The sequence below is a fragment of the Pelodiscus sinensis genome, chromosome 3, assembly GCF_052426305.1.
Source record: "Pelodiscus sinensis isolate ZL-2025 chromosome 3, ASM5242630v1, whole genome shotgun sequence".
In the NCBI taxonomy this organism is placed as follows: domain Eukaryota; kingdom Metazoa; phylum Chordata; order Testudines; family Trionychidae; genus Pelodiscus; species Pelodiscus sinensis.
This window is the reverse complement of record NC_143054.1, coordinates 182,698,247-182,718,054: the sequence shown is the minus strand read 5'-3', so window position 1 is coordinate 182,718,054 and position 19,808 is coordinate 182,698,247. Positions and strand designations below refer to the sequence as shown.

General features: G+C 40.6%; 1 protein-coding gene across 5 annotated transcripts in view; it reads left to right on the top strand.

The window, feature by feature from the left end:
* Positions 1 to 19,808, top strand: part of USP34 (ubiquitin specific peptidase 34) — a 247,534-nt gene that overhangs the window by 132,892 nt on the left and 94,834 nt on the right. For 3 of the 5 annotated variants that reach the window (XR_012903003.2, XM_075925544.2, XM_075925542.2), the window contains 8 exons: positions 4,542 to 4,709; positions 8,109 to 8,191; positions 8,978 to 9,018; positions 10,218 to 10,342; positions 11,699 to 11,851; positions 12,575 to 12,679; positions 17,019 to 17,074; positions 17,162 to 17,282. Coding sequence is in view for 4 of the 5 variants with exons in the window: in XM_075925544.2 (XP_075781659.2) it covers positions 4,542 to 4,709; positions 8,109 to 8,191; positions 8,978 to 9,018; positions 10,218 to 10,342; positions 11,699 to 11,851; positions 12,575 to 12,679; positions 17,019 to 17,074; positions 17,162 to 17,282 (852 nt within the window). In the remaining variant the exon portion in view is untranslated. The remainder of the gene's footprint in view (positions 1 to 4,541; positions 4,710 to 8,108; positions 8,192 to 8,977; positions 9,019 to 10,217; positions 10,343 to 11,698; positions 11,852 to 12,574; positions 12,680 to 17,018; positions 17,075 to 17,161; positions 17,283 to 19,808) is intronic. The other 2 variants (XM_075925543.2, XM_075925545.2) reach the window with 2 other exon arrangements.

Here is a 19,808-nt window from a genome sequence, read left to right as displayed (position 1 = left end):
TAAATAGTGTAGTAAATTAATCTAAACTCTAGAGGTGACATATCAGGAAATAATTAAATACAGTTAGAGTAAAGATGCTCAGTTTAAAAAGCTAGTTCGAATTTATGTGCGGAATGTCTCAAGGAAACAGATGGGACTTTCTGAACATTTGATTTTTTTTGTTATGTTTTGTTTCCCCAATTCATCAATTCCTGCTTTAGAAGACAGCCCAGAATGCACTCTATTGGCACCATCACACCCTCTGTTGAACAGTGTTAGACCCTACCTATTAAGACCTACTATTAATCCACCAACTTTGTTTTAAGCTTGTTTTTCATATTACATCTTTCATACAAAAGGAAACAACATATTCATATTAATGTAAAAAGTGGGAAGTGTAGAGAGAAGAAGGACTTACTATGCCCCCCTTAAGCTTACCATTGTTAGGTGACTATCATGTCCTTGGACATGTCTGTGGACTGTTCCTGTGTTATGTAACTACTAGAAGTTCAACTTCTGTGGTCCAGGATGCTCTGGTGCTAGACCATGGATGTTGCAGGACCAGAGAGCCTTAGCCACAAAGGTTGCCAATGTCTGGCAGCTCACGGGGTTAGTGACCTGGGGACAGGGATCCAGGCCTTGGGCCAGTGGCCAGGGGAAGGGAGCCCCACCAGCTGGAGTAGGGCCAGCAGCAAGGGGCTGAGAGCCCTGCTGCCTAGGGACGCGGAGTCCTGCTGCGGCCAGAGTGAGACCATCCTGGAGAGAAGCCTTGATGGCCGGAGTGGAGCCAGCAGCCGAGAGCAGGGAGTCCTGCAGGCTAGGGGCGCAGCGCCCTGCAGCAGCCTGAGTGGAGCTAGCCAGAGAGAAACTCCGCTGTCCAGAGCTAGCCAGCGGCTTGACGTGGAGCTCCACCATGGGGCTAGAGCAGCAGAGCCAAGCAGGCGTTCTGGGGGGCCGCAAGTAGGAAGGGAGCACCAGGAGAGCCTGAGGCCTGACTTCTCCTGGCTTGGCAAATTCCCTAGTTTGGGACTGCTCACGTGCCGGGGAGGTCCAAACTGTATTGGGGTGATTGTCATCAGTGGGTATTAAACCAAGTGGGGAAAAAAGCAGTTGAAGAAGAATAGCCTTTCACAGAAACAAAAAAAGCAATAAGCCAAAAAAGAGTAACATAAGAATGGCCATACTGGATCTAGCCCGGTGTCCTGTCTTCTGTAAGTGACCAATGCCACATGCTTCAGAGGGAATAAAGATAACAGACAATAATCCATCCCCTGTCACCCATTCTCAGCTTCTGGCAAACAGGCTAGGGACACCAAATCTACCCATCCCGACTAATAGATGTTGATGGATCTATCCTCCATGAATTTATCTTGCGGTTTTTTTTTAACCTTTTTATTGTCTTGGCCTTTCACAGCATGCTCTGGAAAAGAGTTCCACATGTTGACTGTGCGTTGCGCAAAGGAGTACATTTTGTTTGTTTTAAATCTGTTGGGTATTAATTTAATTTGGTGACACCTACTTCTTGTGTTATCAGAAGGAGCAAATAACACTTCCTCATTTTCTTCATCCACAGCAATCAAGACTTTGTAGACCTCTCTCATATCCCCCTTTACTCATGTGTTTTCCATCTTTAAAATTCCTAGTCCTATTAAATTTTTCTTGCATGGAAGCTGTTCCATAGCCCTAATCATTTTTGTTGCACTTTCTGTACCTTTTCCAATTCCAATATATCTTTTTTGAGATGGGGCGAGTATACATGATGTAGATTTATATAGAGGCAATATGTTTTCTGTTATCAGTCCATTTTTAATGATTCCCAACATTCTGTTAGTTTTTTTGATTGCTGCTGCACATTGAGTTGGTGTTTTCAGAGAACTATATACAATGACTCTATGAACTTTCTTGAAAGTTAACCTAGACCCTATTATTTTATATGCATTTTTGGAATTCTGTTTTTAATGTATCTTAGCATTTATCAATATTGATATTGTTTCCCAGTCACCCAGTTTTGTTTGATCCCTTTGTAACTCTTTGCAATTTTCTTTGGACTTAACTATTTTGAGTAGATTTTTTTTATAATCTGCAAATTTTACCACCTTACCAGTTTTTCCAGATCATGTATGATATGTTGAACATCACTGGTCTTGGTATAGACCCCTGGAGGACACCATGATTTAACTCTCTCCATTTTAAAAATGGACCTTTTATTCCTAGCCTTTGTTTCCTATCTTTTAACAAGCTATAAATCCATGAGAGGAACTTCCCTCTTATCCCTTGAGAGCTTATTTTGCTTAAGAGTCTTTGGTGACGGACATTGTCAAAGACTTTCTGAAAATCTAAATAATATATAAACAGAATAAGTAAACATCAGAAATATAATTATATATACTGTTCTTGCTATTGGTTTGGGAGATTCAGCACATAATCTTTAAGTAGCTGTAGTGTTTTTCAAAATAGTTTCAGATCACCTTTCAGATAGGATCTCAGTATTTCAAAATTCCAGGTCCTATTAATTTTTTGCTTTGTTTTTTAACATAACTAGAAACCAACTCTTACATTTCTTCAGGTATGTGAAAGGATGTAGTGTTAGGTGAATATAATGCCCAAACTAAGGTTTATTTTACAAAAGACTTCAATTATCCAAAGAGTAAAAATGAATCCCAAAAAAAGTCAGCTGTCAAAATTAGTATTTATTTTTTTAATGTCAGGGAACTCAAAAAGAGTTCAACAGACTTAAATAAGTACTAATGGATTGAAAACAAATGTGAGAAATTTTTACCTCTAGCTATCTCTTTCCGGAAAGTTAAAAGCAACTGAAAATATGATTTTAGAATGGAAGTAAGAGCTCAATTTTAACCATAGTTTAATACTAGCGTTACTTTATAATATTAAACCGATTTATTCTGTAGTTGTAAAACTCTAATAAAAGAAGTAAATCTCTTCCATATGCTTTACATCACTTGTTTCTGTTCATAAATCTGTGTTCCCTCCCACCTCCCTGGGTGTACACATGCATACATGAAAATTGACCACTGTTGTTGTGGCCCCAGATGTGTAGAGATGTACTTACTAAGGACAGATTGCTGTTGAGTATGTGAGCCACTCTTACCACCTAGGTGCTGAAGTTTGTCTGCACATCTTAGGGGGTGATAGATCAGAACTATGAATTGAAGCCAGATATCCTGTTTTGCTTTGTTAAATATAGTTTGAAAGGCCAGCACATTGAACTTCTGAGAGTGTTAAGTCTTAGAACATGGCTACACTACCCTCCATACCAATGGGCTGCAGCCAATCTTGTTGGGGTTGATTTATCACATCTAGTATAGACACAGTAGATTGGCTACTGAGCACTCCTCCAGAATGAGATGCATGGGCAGAATTGATGGGAGAGCATCTGCCATTGATTCACCACAGTGAAGACATCACAGTAAGTAGATCTAAGTATGTCGACTTCAGCTACATTATTCACAAAGCTGAAGTTGTGTAACTTAGATTGATGGCCCCAGGGTAGTGTAGATCTTAGGCAAAATAGACATGGAGTCTGTAGCAATCTGTACCATATAGGCTACTTTAAAACTTTATTAATGGATGATTTTTATGCTGTTAGTCTTAAAGGTTTATCTTTGTCATAATCATAATTTACAGGTGTTTTTTCCTCTAAAGTACCTGATACTTGGTGGGTCCTGAAAAGTTTATCCAGATTTTCATTCTGTGACGTGGGTGGGGGGAGGTTTCTAGCTCTCATATCTGGGAAAGAAAACCTCAGTTACATTCTGTTCATGTTTTCAAGGTTTTATTTGGAACTTAGATTTTTATTAATGCAAGGTTAGATAATGGATTATCTAGTCACTGTCTAGTGTAGTGTTGTAACGTCTCAGGTCTATCAGTTCTGTTGGTGAATCTATGTTTAGTTTGACAAATTTTAAAAGTAACTTTTACATTTAATTATTTTAGTTCCCATACTTTTATTGACTTAGAGGAATACATGTACATATCGGAAAACCAAGTCTCAACTTAAAAAAAAAATCATTTTAAATTTTGTTTTTTGAGTGATTGCACATGTTGATTCCAGTTAGGTTTACATGTGCTGCGTGCATGGTTGTTGGAAAAATTTTTCCTCTAGCAGCACTCATCAGGTTGGCTGTGGAACCCCCTGAAGGGGGACCTCCATGGCTCTCAATATATGACCCTAATAACCTGGTGCCTCCTTACTTTCGTCTTACTACCAGTAATGGTCATTGGACCTGAGGTGGCTTGCTAGCAAGTTCTCCTCATTTCCCAACCCTTTCAGGTAAGTTGCAGTCTTAACATTAGTTTGACTACTAGCATTAACAGTTAAGAGTATGGGTTGCTCCTCCACCCTGACCACTTAATTTCTCATGGGGATTTGGGACATGCTTAAGTAGTTCAAACTCTGCAAGTCCTGCAATAAGCCCATGCCAATGAGCAACCTCCACAACACTTATTTGAAGTGTTTGGGGGAAGCCCACCATGCAGATAGGTGAAGAATTTGTAAAAGGTTTCATTCTAGAACTTAAAAGGAATGGGACTTCTTTTTAAAGCAGCTCCTTATGGAGGAGACTCTAACACTGCAATCCATCTTGGCATGGCAAGACCCAACACAGGATTCATCAGTGCACTGCACTCTGGCATCCACAACAAAAGCAGCACTATGGAAGGAATCTGAGAGTAGAGACTTGTGGCACCATTGTTCCCCAGCTCCAAAGCAGGTGAGATCTGTCTGGCACTAATCTCATTCCCTGACACCATAGAGGTGGCATTGGAAGCAGGGTAGGATTGGATCTCTGCCTCTGAGACCTACACCTTCTGAACTGGTTAGTGGGGTGTGACACAGAGGACCATCTGAATCCTAGAGCTTCAGAGCTGGCACTGTCAACTTCAGCAGTGCAAAGGGGACCATGGAGTCAGTGTTGTAGGACTTCCAATCCATGTGGTGGAAGAATTGGGGCTACCATCCATCCTAGACATCTTTGGGACTGCAAAAGACCTCATTGCCCTGATTTCACCACTGTCCCCAGCCTTCCATGATAGTTCTCCAGCAGCACAATCCTGAGGTAAACCTGCGATGTTGCATTTGCCTGCATCTCCAAGGCACCGGCAGAGAGGTATTGCTCTGAGTTGTATCACTGATCTAGCTCAAGTCGCTGCTGTGACTTGCAGTGCTATTCACCTTCCCAACACCAATTCTCATCTCTGCACCATTCCACAAATCAGTAGAGTTCCTGTCACTGGTCACCATGCTGCCAGTCAAGGTCTCCGCACCAGTCTTCTTCATGGTGCCACTCTATATCCCAGCACTCTTAACCAACCCAGCTTTGCTTGGCAATTGCCATGGCCATCGAGATCATAGTCTTTGTCTTTGGCCTGGAATGTAGGGTCCAGATATTTGTGCTGGAGCCAGTACACTGGTTGGCACATAGATGCCCTCATGTGGACACAGTATCATGGCGCATGCAACCTAGGGCCCGGCAAAGTGGCCCTTTTGGACTCCCTGGTCATATCACCAGACCCAGAGTACCTTGTCCAAGGGCTCTCAGTTGGTGGTATGCAAAGCCAGCATACTAGTGGCCTCAGGTAGCCACCCTGCCCTGAGGGGGGCTGAGATGACCTTGGCCCAGTGCCTTCTTGGGAGCCACCCCACCACTTCCTCAGTGGACCCAGGGATTAATTGACCCAGAACAGGAGGCTGGGCAGGAAGACCAGGTTGACCCAGTTCCCCCTACTTACCTCTTTGTCAACATCCCCACACAAGGCATTGGTGGGGACTTCTGTTTCAGGGATGCCACCCATAGACAGTCATGCACAGCAGAACCTGCTATGCAGAGTGGTGTGCAGTGTGGGCCTACAGGCTGAGGAGGTGGCAGAACAAGAGGACCCTCTAGTGGACATACTGGAAAGTCTATCCAGGGTAGGTTTGCCACTTAAGACCATTTAGGCTAATTTGAAGATCTTGTGGCAGACCGCAGCCTCCATTCTCCTGACAGCTGAGGGTGCCTTGCAAAGGGAACATGTATTTATACACCCACCTGCAGCCCTGCTTCTTGGTAGTGTTGGTGATGAATGAAGCAAGAGGCAGAGACAATTAGGATCCACTCCAAGTCTGAGGACTGACCTCAAGGATGCTTACTTCCCTATATCCAACTGTCCATTGCACAAACTGTCCCCTCAGATTTGTGGTCAATTGTTACTAGTTTACAGTATTCCCTCTGGCCTTTCACCAACTGCCTGTCAGTTGTAGGGGCCTTCCTTTATCAGAGGCAGGTACAGGTATACCCTACCTCAGGGCTACTCTACTTTGGAAGCCCCTGGGGCCACAATAATACTCCCAGCACATGTCAAGGGCTGCAGCTTAAGTGTGGTTGCATATATATGGAAATATGTGTGTGTTTGTGTTTTTCACACTGACAGGCATGAATGGCAAGATTAAGGCAAGCTCATTCACTTGGAGTTGGTCAAGAAAATTCTACTCTGTAGCAGGAAGCGTTCTAGTAGGGTCACTTACCTGGCCAAGTGGAGGCAGTTTGTGATCTGGTGCTCCCAAGGCCATACTTCCCCATTGCATACTCCCATTCCTATCATGCTAGTGTACCTGTTACACCTAGCAAGGTCTGGCTTCTTCTTCTATCAAGGTGAATCTGGCAGCTATCTCTGCATTCCATCAGGGAGCAGCCAGGCACTCTGACTTCACCAACTCCATGGTTGGCCACTCCCTGGAATTCCTGAACCCACAGGTCTGGCAACCAGTCCCTGCATGGGACCGTAGCCTGGCTCTTTGCAAATTGATGGGACTTCCCTTTGAACTGTTGGCAACTTGCTCACTCCTTTATTTATCATAGAAGGTTGCCTTTCTAGTTGCCATTACTTCAGCAAGGAGAGTTTCAGAGCTCAAGGCTCTTCCCTCTGACCCTCCATACACTGTTGTCCTCAAAGACAACGTGCAGTTCAGGCCTCACACAGCTTTCCTTCCACAGGTTGAGTCCCAATTTCACTCAACTGGGACATTTTCCTGCCTGTGTTTTGTCCCAAACCTCATGCCAGTGATTATAAGCAGAGGCTCCATTCTCTGTACATTCAGTGGGCACTCACCTTTTAAATAAAACACACAAACCCATTCCAAAAGTCGAACCAGCTATTTTTGCCAGTGGCAGACTGTATGAAAGGTCTCCCAGTCTCATTGAGAAAATCTTGTAGAGGATCATATCCTGCATTTGCACCTGCTATGAATTAGCCACCGTTCCAGGCCCAGTGCTGAAGGCTCGTTCTGCAAGGGCACAGGCCTCCTCTGTGGCTTGCCTGGCCCAGGTGCCAATTCAAGAGATCTGTGAGGCAGTGATGTAATCCTCAGTGCACACCTTTGCCTCTCATTGTGCCGACATCCAGCACTCTAGAGATGATGCAGCCTATGGCAAATTAATGCTCCAGTGTGTGGTTATTTAACTCTTGTCTTGACCTCCCCCCTACCTCCAAGGTAGGACATGAGAATTAATTGGAATCAATATGAGCAATTACTCGAAGAAAAATGTTATTCACCTTCTTGTAAGAGTTTGTTTTTCGAGATGTGTTGTTCATATACATTCCAGATCCATCTGCCTGCCTTTTTGTGGGAGTAACTCGCAAGAAAGACCTTAGAAGCTGCTGGGTCGGCAGGGTCTTAAATTGAAAGCCATGGAGGTGTCCTTCAGGGGGCTCCACAGATGACCTGATCAGGTACTGGTAGGGGAAAACGTTCTAACAACTGTGTATGTGGCGCATGCACACCTAACTGGAATGGGTATGAGCAACACATCTCAGAGAACAACAGTTATGAGTAGGACAGTAACCATTTTTTGAAAAATGTAAAGAATTAGTGCAAGAATGGCACAGAAAACTCAAATATTCTTTGAAAAGTTGTGCTGTCATATTTGGAATCTGAAATCATTCAAAAAGTGTAAAATATAAGGATTTTAGTTCTGCTGTAAGTGGGAGTCACAATGCAAAACTGTATGTTTACTGCCATTGTTTCTTGTATGGCCTCTCTCAGTTTTTGGTTTGTTTCAAAATTGACATCATGTATATATTCTAATCAAATTGTAATATTAACCTCTTTCTTTTAACTTCAATTTTTAAAGGTATTCCTTGTGCTTGTCCAAGGAACAAGTTTGATTCAGCGGCTTATGTCAGTTGCTTATACGTATGACAACTTGGCTCCTAGGTACAAAAACTTTTTGTTTCTATAGTAAGGTTTAAAAATGTATACATTTTCATGGTAGCTTTAAGACCAAATCTATGATTTTTCAAAGGTTAAAATTAATAAAAGTTATAAAACATAAATTAATCTGTGCTTGTTAAGTCAGTCAAGTGATTCTCAAACTTATTTCACATGGTGAACCAGAATGTGATCCTTTCATGAGGCATCTCATTCCCCAAAGCCACTTCCATACCACTCTGTGGCACTTACATGTTTTGATTACAGGACAGTATGAAGGAGAAAAGATTAAAATAAATTTGCTTGAATGGTATTGGTGTGACGATGTGCTTTTCCTATTCCCATATCCTATTTGTTATTGATAATGTATATGTACACTTTGTGTACAAGCAACCTGAGGACTGCCATTTGAGAATTAGTGTTTTGGCTTATTTGAATGAACCTTTTATATTTGTTACATAAGGTTGCATCAACCAACTTACTTGCCATTGTTGGCGATATGTGGTAGATACAGATTCTACCTTGAGTTTTCAGACCCAAGAGTTAGAAAAACTTATTTATAAACTGAAATAAATTTATGTGGAAGCTATTGAGTGATAATAAATATGGGCTCCTATAATGCTATGATAGTCACATTTTGGAATAAAACTTTACTTTAAAAATTATACTTTTTGAGAGGAAGAATATGCATTAAGTGAATATGAGAAGTACATTTTCAGTTCTCACATTTTCAGGTATATATTTATTTGTTCTGTAGTAATATTTAATTGGTTTGATTTTCTTCCTGCACAGGGTATTGAAAGCTCAATCTGATCATAGGTCAAGACATGAAGGTTAGTGCTATAGAAAATAGTTATTTTTTATTAATTGATGATAGTGAAAACATCCTATAACTAATACAGACCATGGGTTTGATTCATCCTAGCTAATGCATTGATTTGTCCCCTTTTGTCAGCAGAGCTGCTATGCCCAAGGTGGGGTTTCACATCCCTAGAGGAAGACAGGTAGCATTTATACCACAAATCTCCCCTGGAGATTTTTAGATAAGTACAAAGCTTTAATCTGAGGCTCAGTCTTCAGAAGAGTCCTGCTTGAGAGAAGCAAGTGAATTGTTACCTTTCAAACAAGGTTCCCACAAAACTGCATGGTAGCACAGGGGCCCAGGGCCTGGCTGGGGGAAGAGCTTTATCCTCAGCAGGGAGCTGCTGCTTTAGCTGAGGGGAAGTGCCAGTCACACAGCTCCATGTGTGGAGCCCTGAGTCTCTGGCTGGGTGGGGCTCATTAAGCAGTTACGCGGCTGTACTACTGCACAGATTAGAGGAAATGTTGCTTCCACATAGATTCACATTAAGATAGTAAAAATTACATGAATATTCACCTGTATTTTGGGTGGCAACAGTCATTGACTCCTCAGGCAGTCTCCTCTTACCTCCCTGAGATTATTCCTGTGGGAATGCTGAATAATAATCACATTAGTATATGTACAGGAGACATTGTCAGTTTACAACCTGTATGTTCACAAATACACCAAAATCTCCACTTAGCTGGACTCCTCTTCTGTAACTTGTCACTGAGGGCCTGAGAATGGTGTATCTGTAAGTTTTTTAGAGCCAGTATTCTGACATCCTATGCGTACCACCTGCCAGAAATTGACCCTTACTTAGGTAGTGGGACAAGAGGACAAAGGAGAGCTGAGCTGGTTCAGGGAGTGCCATACTCTAGTGCTGATATGGTTTAACAGCAAATTACCACTCCACATCTTGAGTAGTGGGGAAGCAGAAAAGGAATTTTGCTTCAGAGTAATGTCTTAGTATAGTGTAATTAAGAAAGAGAGAATTGACGTTTAGTAACCAAATGGATGTATTATTTCAGCTTTGATGTCATCCTGAATGCCAGAATGAGGGTCCTTCAGACTCATTATCACAAGTGAAACAAATATGTTATATGCCCTTGTCCATTATGACTTTTCAACCCAAAAAGCTTTTTAACGTCCAAATTACATGGTGATTTTATTCCACTTCTTATCCTTTAGTTACTCATTATTCAATGTGGCTCTTGGTGAGTTGGGCCCACTGCTGTTCTTTGGTGAAATCCAGCCTGGCAGACAGTGATCATTTACAAGATTGGCTAAAGAAACTTACCCTTCTTATTCCAGAGGTAAGATGTGGAGCGATCATTGCATACCAGTTAATAACGAATATGGACCAAATCCAGCCCTGGTCTCATCTAATGTTACTCTATGAGAATGCAGAGAAGCATGTTACCTACCGATGCCATACTTAAAGACTGTTTCATCTTTCTTTCTTTAGTCAAAATATAGCAAGTGCCAGTAGAAAGATGCACAATTGATTGTGTACAGTTAATTAGTTTCTGTCATAAACTCCTGCTCTTCTTTGAGAGCTTGCACATGTGCATTTCAATGTAGGCGTGAGTACAGCCTGAGAAGAGCTCCAGAATCTTTTTCCCTTAGTGATGTCCATTAGGTTAGCTCCAGCACACTTCGGTGTCTCACATTAATCACATTGGTATAAAGAGCCCTGTAAACCCTACTTCCCTTCCGTTCTTTCTTGCTGCCTGTGATGGTTGCCAGAACCCCTCAATGCTTAGGCAGACCTTTTCTTAGTGTCTTTTTCTGACAAATTTAATGTAACTCATTTGTGTAGTTTTACTAATTAATTTGTAGTTTTTAGGTTGTTTGGACACTTCTGCTCTCAGATAGCATTTCTGGGAAAGTAAACATGCTTTTACATGCTGATTCTTGGTTTCTGTCCGAAGATCTTTAAACTTTAGAATTGGCATTCCTATTTATCATTGAATATTGATAAATTCTATTCTACAGCCTGTGCTTTGTTGGAAAATAGTTTTTCTGTTTATAAAGAAATGGTTATTTGAAAACTGCATATTGAGTATGCATAACTGGAAAAAGGTTCTTGTTGGTTCTAGAAGTCACTTAAATGTACAGGCTCTGTGTATGTGAACTAATTAAGTTCTTATTATTCACAAAGCTCACAGAGAAGGAGCTTATAAATTTTCCCAGTCAAATAATACTGGAGTAAGGAATATGCTTGCTTTATAAGCTGAATACCTAAGAAGCTTTGTTTTCTTAAAAAAAAAAAAAGCAAAGGAAGAAAACTGAAATTAAAAACCAATCAACATTAAAAAATCAGGAAATACTCCGGCAAAAGCTTCAACAACAATATTAATTTCTCCACATTGCACATATGTACTCTGTTCAGTTAAATGTGTAGTTTATTATAATGTAGGCCATAAAAAGAATAAAGTGAAAGAAACAAGAGGTGCTACTACAGCAAGGTTAGCTTTGTTGTTAAAACCTCAGCTTAAATGAACATTAATTTATAAAAGATATATCTAGAGAATTATACTCTGCTCAAGTAGTGTAGTAGTATTTGGATAACAGTTTATATATACACATATTAGGCAAAAGTGAAAAAGTAAATAGCATGTGTTGTGTTATTTTGACAATTATATTTTATTTGATTTTTTTTCTTCAAGACTGCAGTTCGTCATGAGTCCTGTAATGGTCTATACAAATTATCTCTTTGTGGTTTGGATGGGGGAGACTCAATTAATCGATCCTTTCTGTTACTGGCTGCATCAACATTATTAAAATTTCTTCCAGATGCTCAGGCATTGAAGCCAATCCGGGTAAGAATTTAACTTTTAATTCCAGCTTTATGTTAAAGATTAATTGAAACTGCTTTCCATCTTTCTCATTTAAGAAGAAATAATATCAGTCCTATAGCAGTTAATAGATTTATCATCTTGTTTTTATCACAGTTTATGTTAAGCAAGTTTTTTGTCGGGTGTGATACATCAGGGCAAGGAATCAGTGGGAAAGTGCTAAAGGAGAGGTATATAAGCCCTAAGTTAATTAAGACATGGTTCTCTATAGATTAGGGAAACTTTTTCTGTAGGCTAACGGAAGCACCTGCAGCCGGTTAAGGCCTTGTGAGAAATCTAATAACACACCCCCTGCTTCAGACAGACAAGGAGGATGTGAATAAGGAGAGACGGTTGGAGTTCGGAGATATTTTGATGAGATTTGAGACCAGAGAATTGGACGAAGGGAGATGCTGTCCCAACAGAGCATGGAGACTCCCTCCCCTAGAATCAGGCACAAAGGGTAACCCTACTTAGGTGTGGGAGAATAAGAAACCTGCAGAGCTTGAAAGGGGAAGGGTTTCAGACCCCTTCCCTGTTTCTCTTCCCATTTTCTTGGGCCGCTAGTGGGGCTCTAAGTGCCCCAAGAGCAGAGGCAAAGGGTAATGTCCTAGCCCCTTCCAAGAAAAGTGATACTCTCACCATACCAATATCAGCCATTTTGCCACATAGGTAAATTTGTGAATAAAAATGCATTTGTTTTCACAGATAGAGGATTATGAAGAGGAACCAGTGTTACGATCTGGTTGTAAGGAATATTTTTGGTTGCTGTGCAAACTGATTGATAACATCCATGTAAAAGATGCCAGCCAGGTAGGTACAGTTATTTTACATTAATTTAAATGTTCATTGTTTTCTTTTCCTTTTGTGAGACTGATGTGAGTATTTGAAGTTCATCATGAGTCACTGTAACTCCAAATACAGTAATAAAATATTATCTGGTAACTTGTATTTCATGAAATTTTTGCTCCTGAATTTATCTTAAAATGGTGCTATTTTAAATAAATGTATAACATTATAGCCACTGATATAGGTATTTATTTATTTATTTATTTATTTATTTATTTATTTATTTGGTAAGAATGTAGAGCAGCTATAATATATTTCCATCAAATTACTTTGTCTAGTTTTTCTTATGTAAATAAAAAGACAACCCCAAATTCCCTAATGACTAGAGTCATTTGGACATCAATACTAATTCCTGTATGTAGAGAAATCTTTTAGGAGAACTTGAATACTTACTGATGTGTTTCCTATTTAATAGAAATATCGTTTATTTTTCTGTTTTGGGCAGACTCTCTTATGTTTATGAGTCTTGATGGAATCCATGTAATCCTGAGCAAGTCAATTTCCATCATTTTCCACGATTGTAAAATAGGGAGTATAATATTACCTGTACCCACCTTTATAAAGCTCTTTCAGAGACTTAGATTAAAGATATAAGTGCAAAGTACTGTTGTTGTGGAATATTCATCACTTAAAGACACAGTGTTGCACTTGACAGGCTCAAAATTCTGTAAAAGTTACTTTTGTCATTTGAGTGCAGATGTTGGTTCCCTCATTGGCTAAGGTGCAGAAAATTGAATTAAATCTATTAAATAACTGGGAGGTAAAGGACACGTGGCATCTGGTAGGGCCTTATAGTCTAAAACAGTGTTTCTCACAGTGGGCCACAGGCCCACTTTTAGAAAGCTGCTAATGGGCCTCTCTAGTTTGTTTATTTACAGGCTCCACAGCCACAGAGCCTTGCAATTCCCATTGGCTCTGGTTTGCCCTTTCAAGCCAAGGGGAGCTGTGGGAAGAACTATGACTCTCAACGATAACACAGATCATATCCCGGTACCCACTGTCACAATGCTATTACGAACTGCAGCATAAGAGGCCCAGGATACAAAAGCTGAAGCTGTCAATATTAAAATTAATGAACTCTGATTGCTGGTTCTAAGCACTTCAGTAGGTTGGTTGAGGACCCAAATAACCTTGCCTTGCAACATCCACTATCATCTATACAAGTGCCCTTTGAAAATTGCCTGACCTTCTGTCACAGCGGATGAGAGAATATAACCTCTAACAAATGGGTGTTGGAGATTATTTTGGAGGGCTACACTATTCAGTTCATATCCTTCCCCCATTCCTCCTTCCCAGTCTCTCTCTTCAAGGACCTTTCACACAAGAACCCACTTCACCAGGAGTTAAGATCATATGGTATGCCTAAGGGCAAGAGAACCAGTCCCAGCAGACTCTTCCACCTCTTCATGAAGACAGCATTTTTTATTGCCATCACCTCAGCTAGCCATGTAGAAGATATAGCAGCTTGTCTTCCTCCTGACAGTGTCTTCAGTCTAAAAACATTATCCAAAGAAGGTGCTTAGTCCACTAGTTCTAGTAAAGACATGTCTGCAGTTGCTGGGGTTTATGGCAGTTAGTGGTTTTTGTGACACAAAACTCCAGGTTATATCTTTGATGTCTCCAGGGGTGGTTCAGGAGAGTTTGCATCCCCAGCGAACACAACCTGAACAAGGAAGTGTCTTATACCCAGCTGGATCCTTCAGCCACTCACTTGATGAAAGAACCCTTCATTAAAGGCTTATGCAGGAACCTTGTTCATGCAGAATCCCCATATGATCAGGATAATATGGCACATTTCCCTCTTGGGATGGAGAGTGTATGTGAGTTGTCACACAGCCCAAGGCAAATGGTCAGAGCAACGCTTGCACGTCAATCTCCAGTAGTTAAGAGGGCTTGCCACTACTTTTACTACAGAAAAGCTTGCCACTACTTTCTTCCCCTAAACAGAAACAAGTAACTTGAGATCATGATGGGCAACATAGTTTATATGTGTTTCATCAGTCACCAGGTAGGAGCATGTTCCCCCCTTTTCTGCATCAAAGTGATAAACATTTGGAATTGGTACATAGTCATTTTGGCTTCTTACTTTCCAGGTATACAAAACGTCTTGGCAAATGTTCTGAGCAGACATTTTCACCTAAATTATAAATGGATGTTGGACTTTTGAGTCCTCCACAAAATATTCCTAGCATGGGCATTTCCAGAGGTTTATCTTTGTGCCACTGTAGCCAACACCAAGTACAGGAAGTTCTTTTTCAGAGGAGGACTCAGTCCCCGATCTCTAAGCGATACCTGTCTTATTACATGGACATGAGATCGTTTTTTAATCATATCCACCACTCTACTGCTTTTAAAGGATCTCAACAAGATCAACCAGAACCAAGCTACTGTAACTTTGATTGCACCAATTTAGCCAAGATAACTTGGGTTTCCTTCCATCATCATACTCATTTCTTGCCTTCTGTAGCAGCTCCTGGTACAGTCTCAGCAGACACTTCACCCTAATCTGAATGTCTGCAGTTCCAAGCCTAATCCCACAGTGATTCTCAGAATGGAAGGAATCCTGCTAAGTGGCAGTGCAAAATGTTCTTTTAAACAGCAGGAAGGAACCTACAAGGCATATGCGACCGCCAAAAACTGAGAAGATACTGTCTTGGATGTGACTGCCATAATCTTTCACATGTCAAGTAATTTCTTTCCACAATCTTGGATTACCTGTTGGAATTGAAGACATTAGCTTTTTCCATTAGTACTAGAAAGGTTCATTTAATGGCAATAAAAAATTATCAGTTGTTTGCCCATCTGACAATGTGGTCCCCGAAAGGTCTTGTGAATCTTTTCTTGCAGAGTAGGGATCCAACTCTGCTTTAGGGTATCAACCTAGTTCTTAACCTTCTCGTGAAACAGTCTTATGAGCCATTTACTACTGCTTGAAAGGTTCAGGAGATTGGGGTCCTAATGGCAGGCTCTCCATTAGAGATATGGAAGTGTAATCATTTACATGATTAACGGATAAGCATAAGTAAAGTTATACTGCAGAGCCTGCAGCAAAGCCGGCTCCCCACCTTACTCCTGGGGAGCTGGTGTGTCTCTGTAACAGAAATGAATAAGCTGATAAACTTTTATACTGCAGAGCCCACAGCAAAACCTGCACCCCATGTTGCAGGCTCTGCAGTATAAACATTGTGCTGCAGAGCTCACAGCACGTGTAACCGATAGGATTTTAGCAATTTACACAATTACCTTTTAAATTAGTTTTTACATTTCTACTCTCCATTTACTGTGTTCTCAAAGGGGAAGGTACATTAAAACTCCATCCAAAATTTTTGCCTAAATTTTCTTCTGAATTTTCAGTTAACCAGACTGTTCACCTTCCAGTTTGTCACTAAACCCTATCAGCATTAGTTTTTTATTTGGGTAGAATTAGACTATTCAGGAAGTCCCTTAGACTCTTTGTTTCTATTGTGATTGAGTCTGAGGGAGCCAGAATCTTAACACAGAGACTTTCTAAATGGATGTCTGGGTGCATTATTGCCTGCTGTGGTTTTGCTGAAGCTCAGCTTTCCCTGCTAGTAACTTCACATTGTACTAGATCACAGTCTGTATCTGTAGCCCTACTTAGGGAAGTTGCAATTGCTGAAATATACAAAGTCACAACGTGGATGTTGGTGTATTTTTTCCAGCCATTATGCTTCTGTTCACACTGTTAGATTGGATGCTGTCATAGGCATCACAATTCTTATTTCAGTGCTGGAATCTGTTTTGAATCTCCCATCTCCTTAGCAGGATTAGTGCTATGGAGTCACCTAAAGTGGAACATCTACAGGGACACTAAGAAGGAGAGGTTACATACCTTGTACAGTAACTGGAGTTGAAGTTCTCTGAAATGTGTATCCCTGTGGGTGGTGCACTACCTGCCTTCCTTCCTCTTTTGGAGTTTCTTCTGTGGGACTTTGCAGTAGAGAAGGAACTGAGAGCAGTTTATCCACATAGCATTATTCAGCATTGGTATGGGGCACAAGCATGTGTAGGGCACATGCATGGATTGAACAGGCATTACTACCAAAAATCTCCAGCCAAAAGTGCAGGATGCATGCTCACCTAAAGTGGAGCACCCACAGGGACACGCATCTCAAATAACTCAAGTTACTGAACAAGGTGAGTAACCTCTCCTTCTCATGTGAAAATCCAGTCCGTGTATACGTACTGGAAACTAGACTTATTAAGTTTGGTTTGTGAATCAACCAAGAGTGTATAAAATGTATGATTGTTTTTATTCCATTTTCCTTTATTTTTAATTCAGACAACACTGCTTGATTTAGATGCCCTAGCAAGGCACCTTGCAGACTGCATTCGAAGGTAAGATTTATGATGTTAATTTTATTTTAAAGTTTGTATTTTACATAGTGTTAATGGGACATATAGTGCTTATTTTTTTTCCTGTAGTAGAGAAATCCTTGATCATCAAGATGGTAACATAGAAGATGATGGTCTTACAGGACTCTTGCGGCTTGCAACAAGTGTAATTAAGCACAAACCACCTTTTAAATTTTCCCGGGAAGGACAGGTAAGAATAAATTACTTAGAAAATGTCAGCTAACTGCTTCATTGTAAGTTTTGTTTTATTCTCTTGAGTGTAAGAGTTACATAAATACTGGCCCTTTATCTTATGATGATTTGACAGAAACACATTTCCTGATTGGGTTATTTTATTTTTAAAAGCCCAAAACACAGCAATGCAATGTGTATTTTTAAACACACCTTTTTAATCTCAAGAGAAAATTCTTCTCTTTTTGAGATCCTCTTTCTCTCTCTCTCTCTCTTTCTCCCCCTCTCCCCCTTCCCTTTCCTTCCCTCTCTCTCTCGCTCCCTCCCTCAAAGCATTTCATTTTCAGGTCTGCTCAACTTTTTTCAAGGCCTTACAATAATTGATACCTGTTTCACCTTGGCCGACTCTTGGGTCATTTCAGGTATCTGTGGAAGATCTTCAAGTAGGTTTAAAGCTGAAAATCAGCTGTATGCATGGACTGGAGCAGCCACCTGTTACAAGACTGTTGTACCATTCTTTCCATCCCTACATGTTGTGGAGATCCCCTGATGAGATGGGATTATGAATAGGTCAGGAATAGAAATCTGTGCAGTGTTCAGGTGCATTGGGGCAAACTCTTACATGGGCTGAGGAAGCAGTGGCCTTTTATTTGTGATCTTTCCTTCAGGGCATAGCCAGTTTGCATAAAAACATAGTTTATTGGGTTTGAGAATTTATTCCTAAAATAAAAAAGCGAAGCTGTTGCACCCAATTTTTGCTGTGGTCTCCAGAGCTTAGTTCAAACTTTAGATCTGGCTATGAGAGTGTTTTATAGAGGCATATATGAAGTATGAGACCTGCAAATCTAAAGCTCATTGAAATCAGAGATGCACCTGTCCATATACTTCATTAGGGTTTGGATCAAGCCCATTATGAGGTTCCAGCTAATAATTAGACCTATATATGTGACTGCATTTAATCTAGTTTGGCTGTCTTAAAGTCCCTTTTTTCTAATTTCTAAATGCCTCCTGGTATTCTTATTATCTGAAAGTATAATATACTCTTCCTAACTTGGACATTATCTAATGTAATATTTAGTATGTAGTAGTAGCAGCAGTATTTCTACTTATTCATGTAATCTTGTATGTGTGATATTTGTGTTATAGATGAGTATGAAGATAGGTCTGTCCTCTCTGGATTGTATAGTCTCAAAAGACAGCAGATAGTTGAAGAATAGGGGAGGGGGAGAATAGATTAAAAAACCAAGTGTTTAAGCAGTAGAATTTAGCATGTCTCAGAACAAATTTTGTTATGAATTTGTCACTTTTGGGTTTTTTTTTTTTTTTTGGTTTATTTTGCTGGTACTTTGAGAGGGTTAGAGTTTATAGGTCTCTTGTTTTAAGTAGAGTTCTGAAGGGAGAGAGGTTGAAAACTAGGTTAGGATGGGAATTGAAGGTATAGGAAATGCAGTGTGTGGAAGACAATACAGAGGGAATAGAGAAAGGAGGAGGACACAGAAGGCAGAATCATGCAGCTTGTGTAAACTAAAGGAGTGAGGAGGAGACTCAAAGAAGACACAGGGAGAGAATTAAAATCATGCAGAACCTTAAAGCTAGACAAGGACTTTAGACTTGTATCTGCTGGGGGAAGCTAGTGAAGGAATTTGAAGAAGGGATGAATGTGATCAAAGCAACAGCCACAACAGATGATTTTTTTTCAAGCAGAATTTTGTTTTTTTGCTGAAGGGCCATGGTCCCAACAGATTATCTGAGAATAAGTCTTGACTTAATATAATTTAAAGAAACTACTTAAAATGTTGTAATTTACTATTTGATTTGTATATTATAAAATCATGTCTATTTTACTGGGCTGGTGTGCAGCAAGTGGGCAGTTTTCCTTTTAAATAACATGAAACATAATGTAGCAGGATTGCTTGACCATAAACATTTCTACAGAATAATGCATTTGGACACACCCTCTCTGTTTGAAAAAAATATTGGTGACAGCTGATTTTTGTCCAGTGCATTCTGAGATGTGGCCATCCCTTTTCCATCTTCCCTTCAGATTCTCAATTTGTCCGTGCAAACACTGTGATGGTTTGGTGCTGGCACCTTATCTGTTACTAGCAATCTTTTAAAAATCAAATTTTAGGGCAGCAGTGGTCACCTTCTAGGTGACTACATTGGTCATGTCTACACTAGGAAGAAAGGTGTATTTGTCGAGTGGTGTCCCTGTGGGTGCTCCACTCAGGTCTCGGTGTGTCCCTGCGCCAGGGATCGGAGATCAGAGATTTTTAGCAGCAGTGCCCCTCACGCCGCACCTGCGCACTCAATGCCTCCCCCCCCTACCCTTCCCCTCCGGGGAGGCTGAGGAGTGCACGCGCAACGCAAGTCCCATCAGTTCCTTTTAAATCATCCCTGGCTAAAGATGTCAAACTGATGTGTTTTCATCAATGGTGCATGATGCACAACTTCCATCCCACCACAATTCCCATAGCTACCTTACTTGACTATCTCATAGACCTCAGCTATGCTGGCCTCTCCATCCGCGTCCACCTGTCCGCCA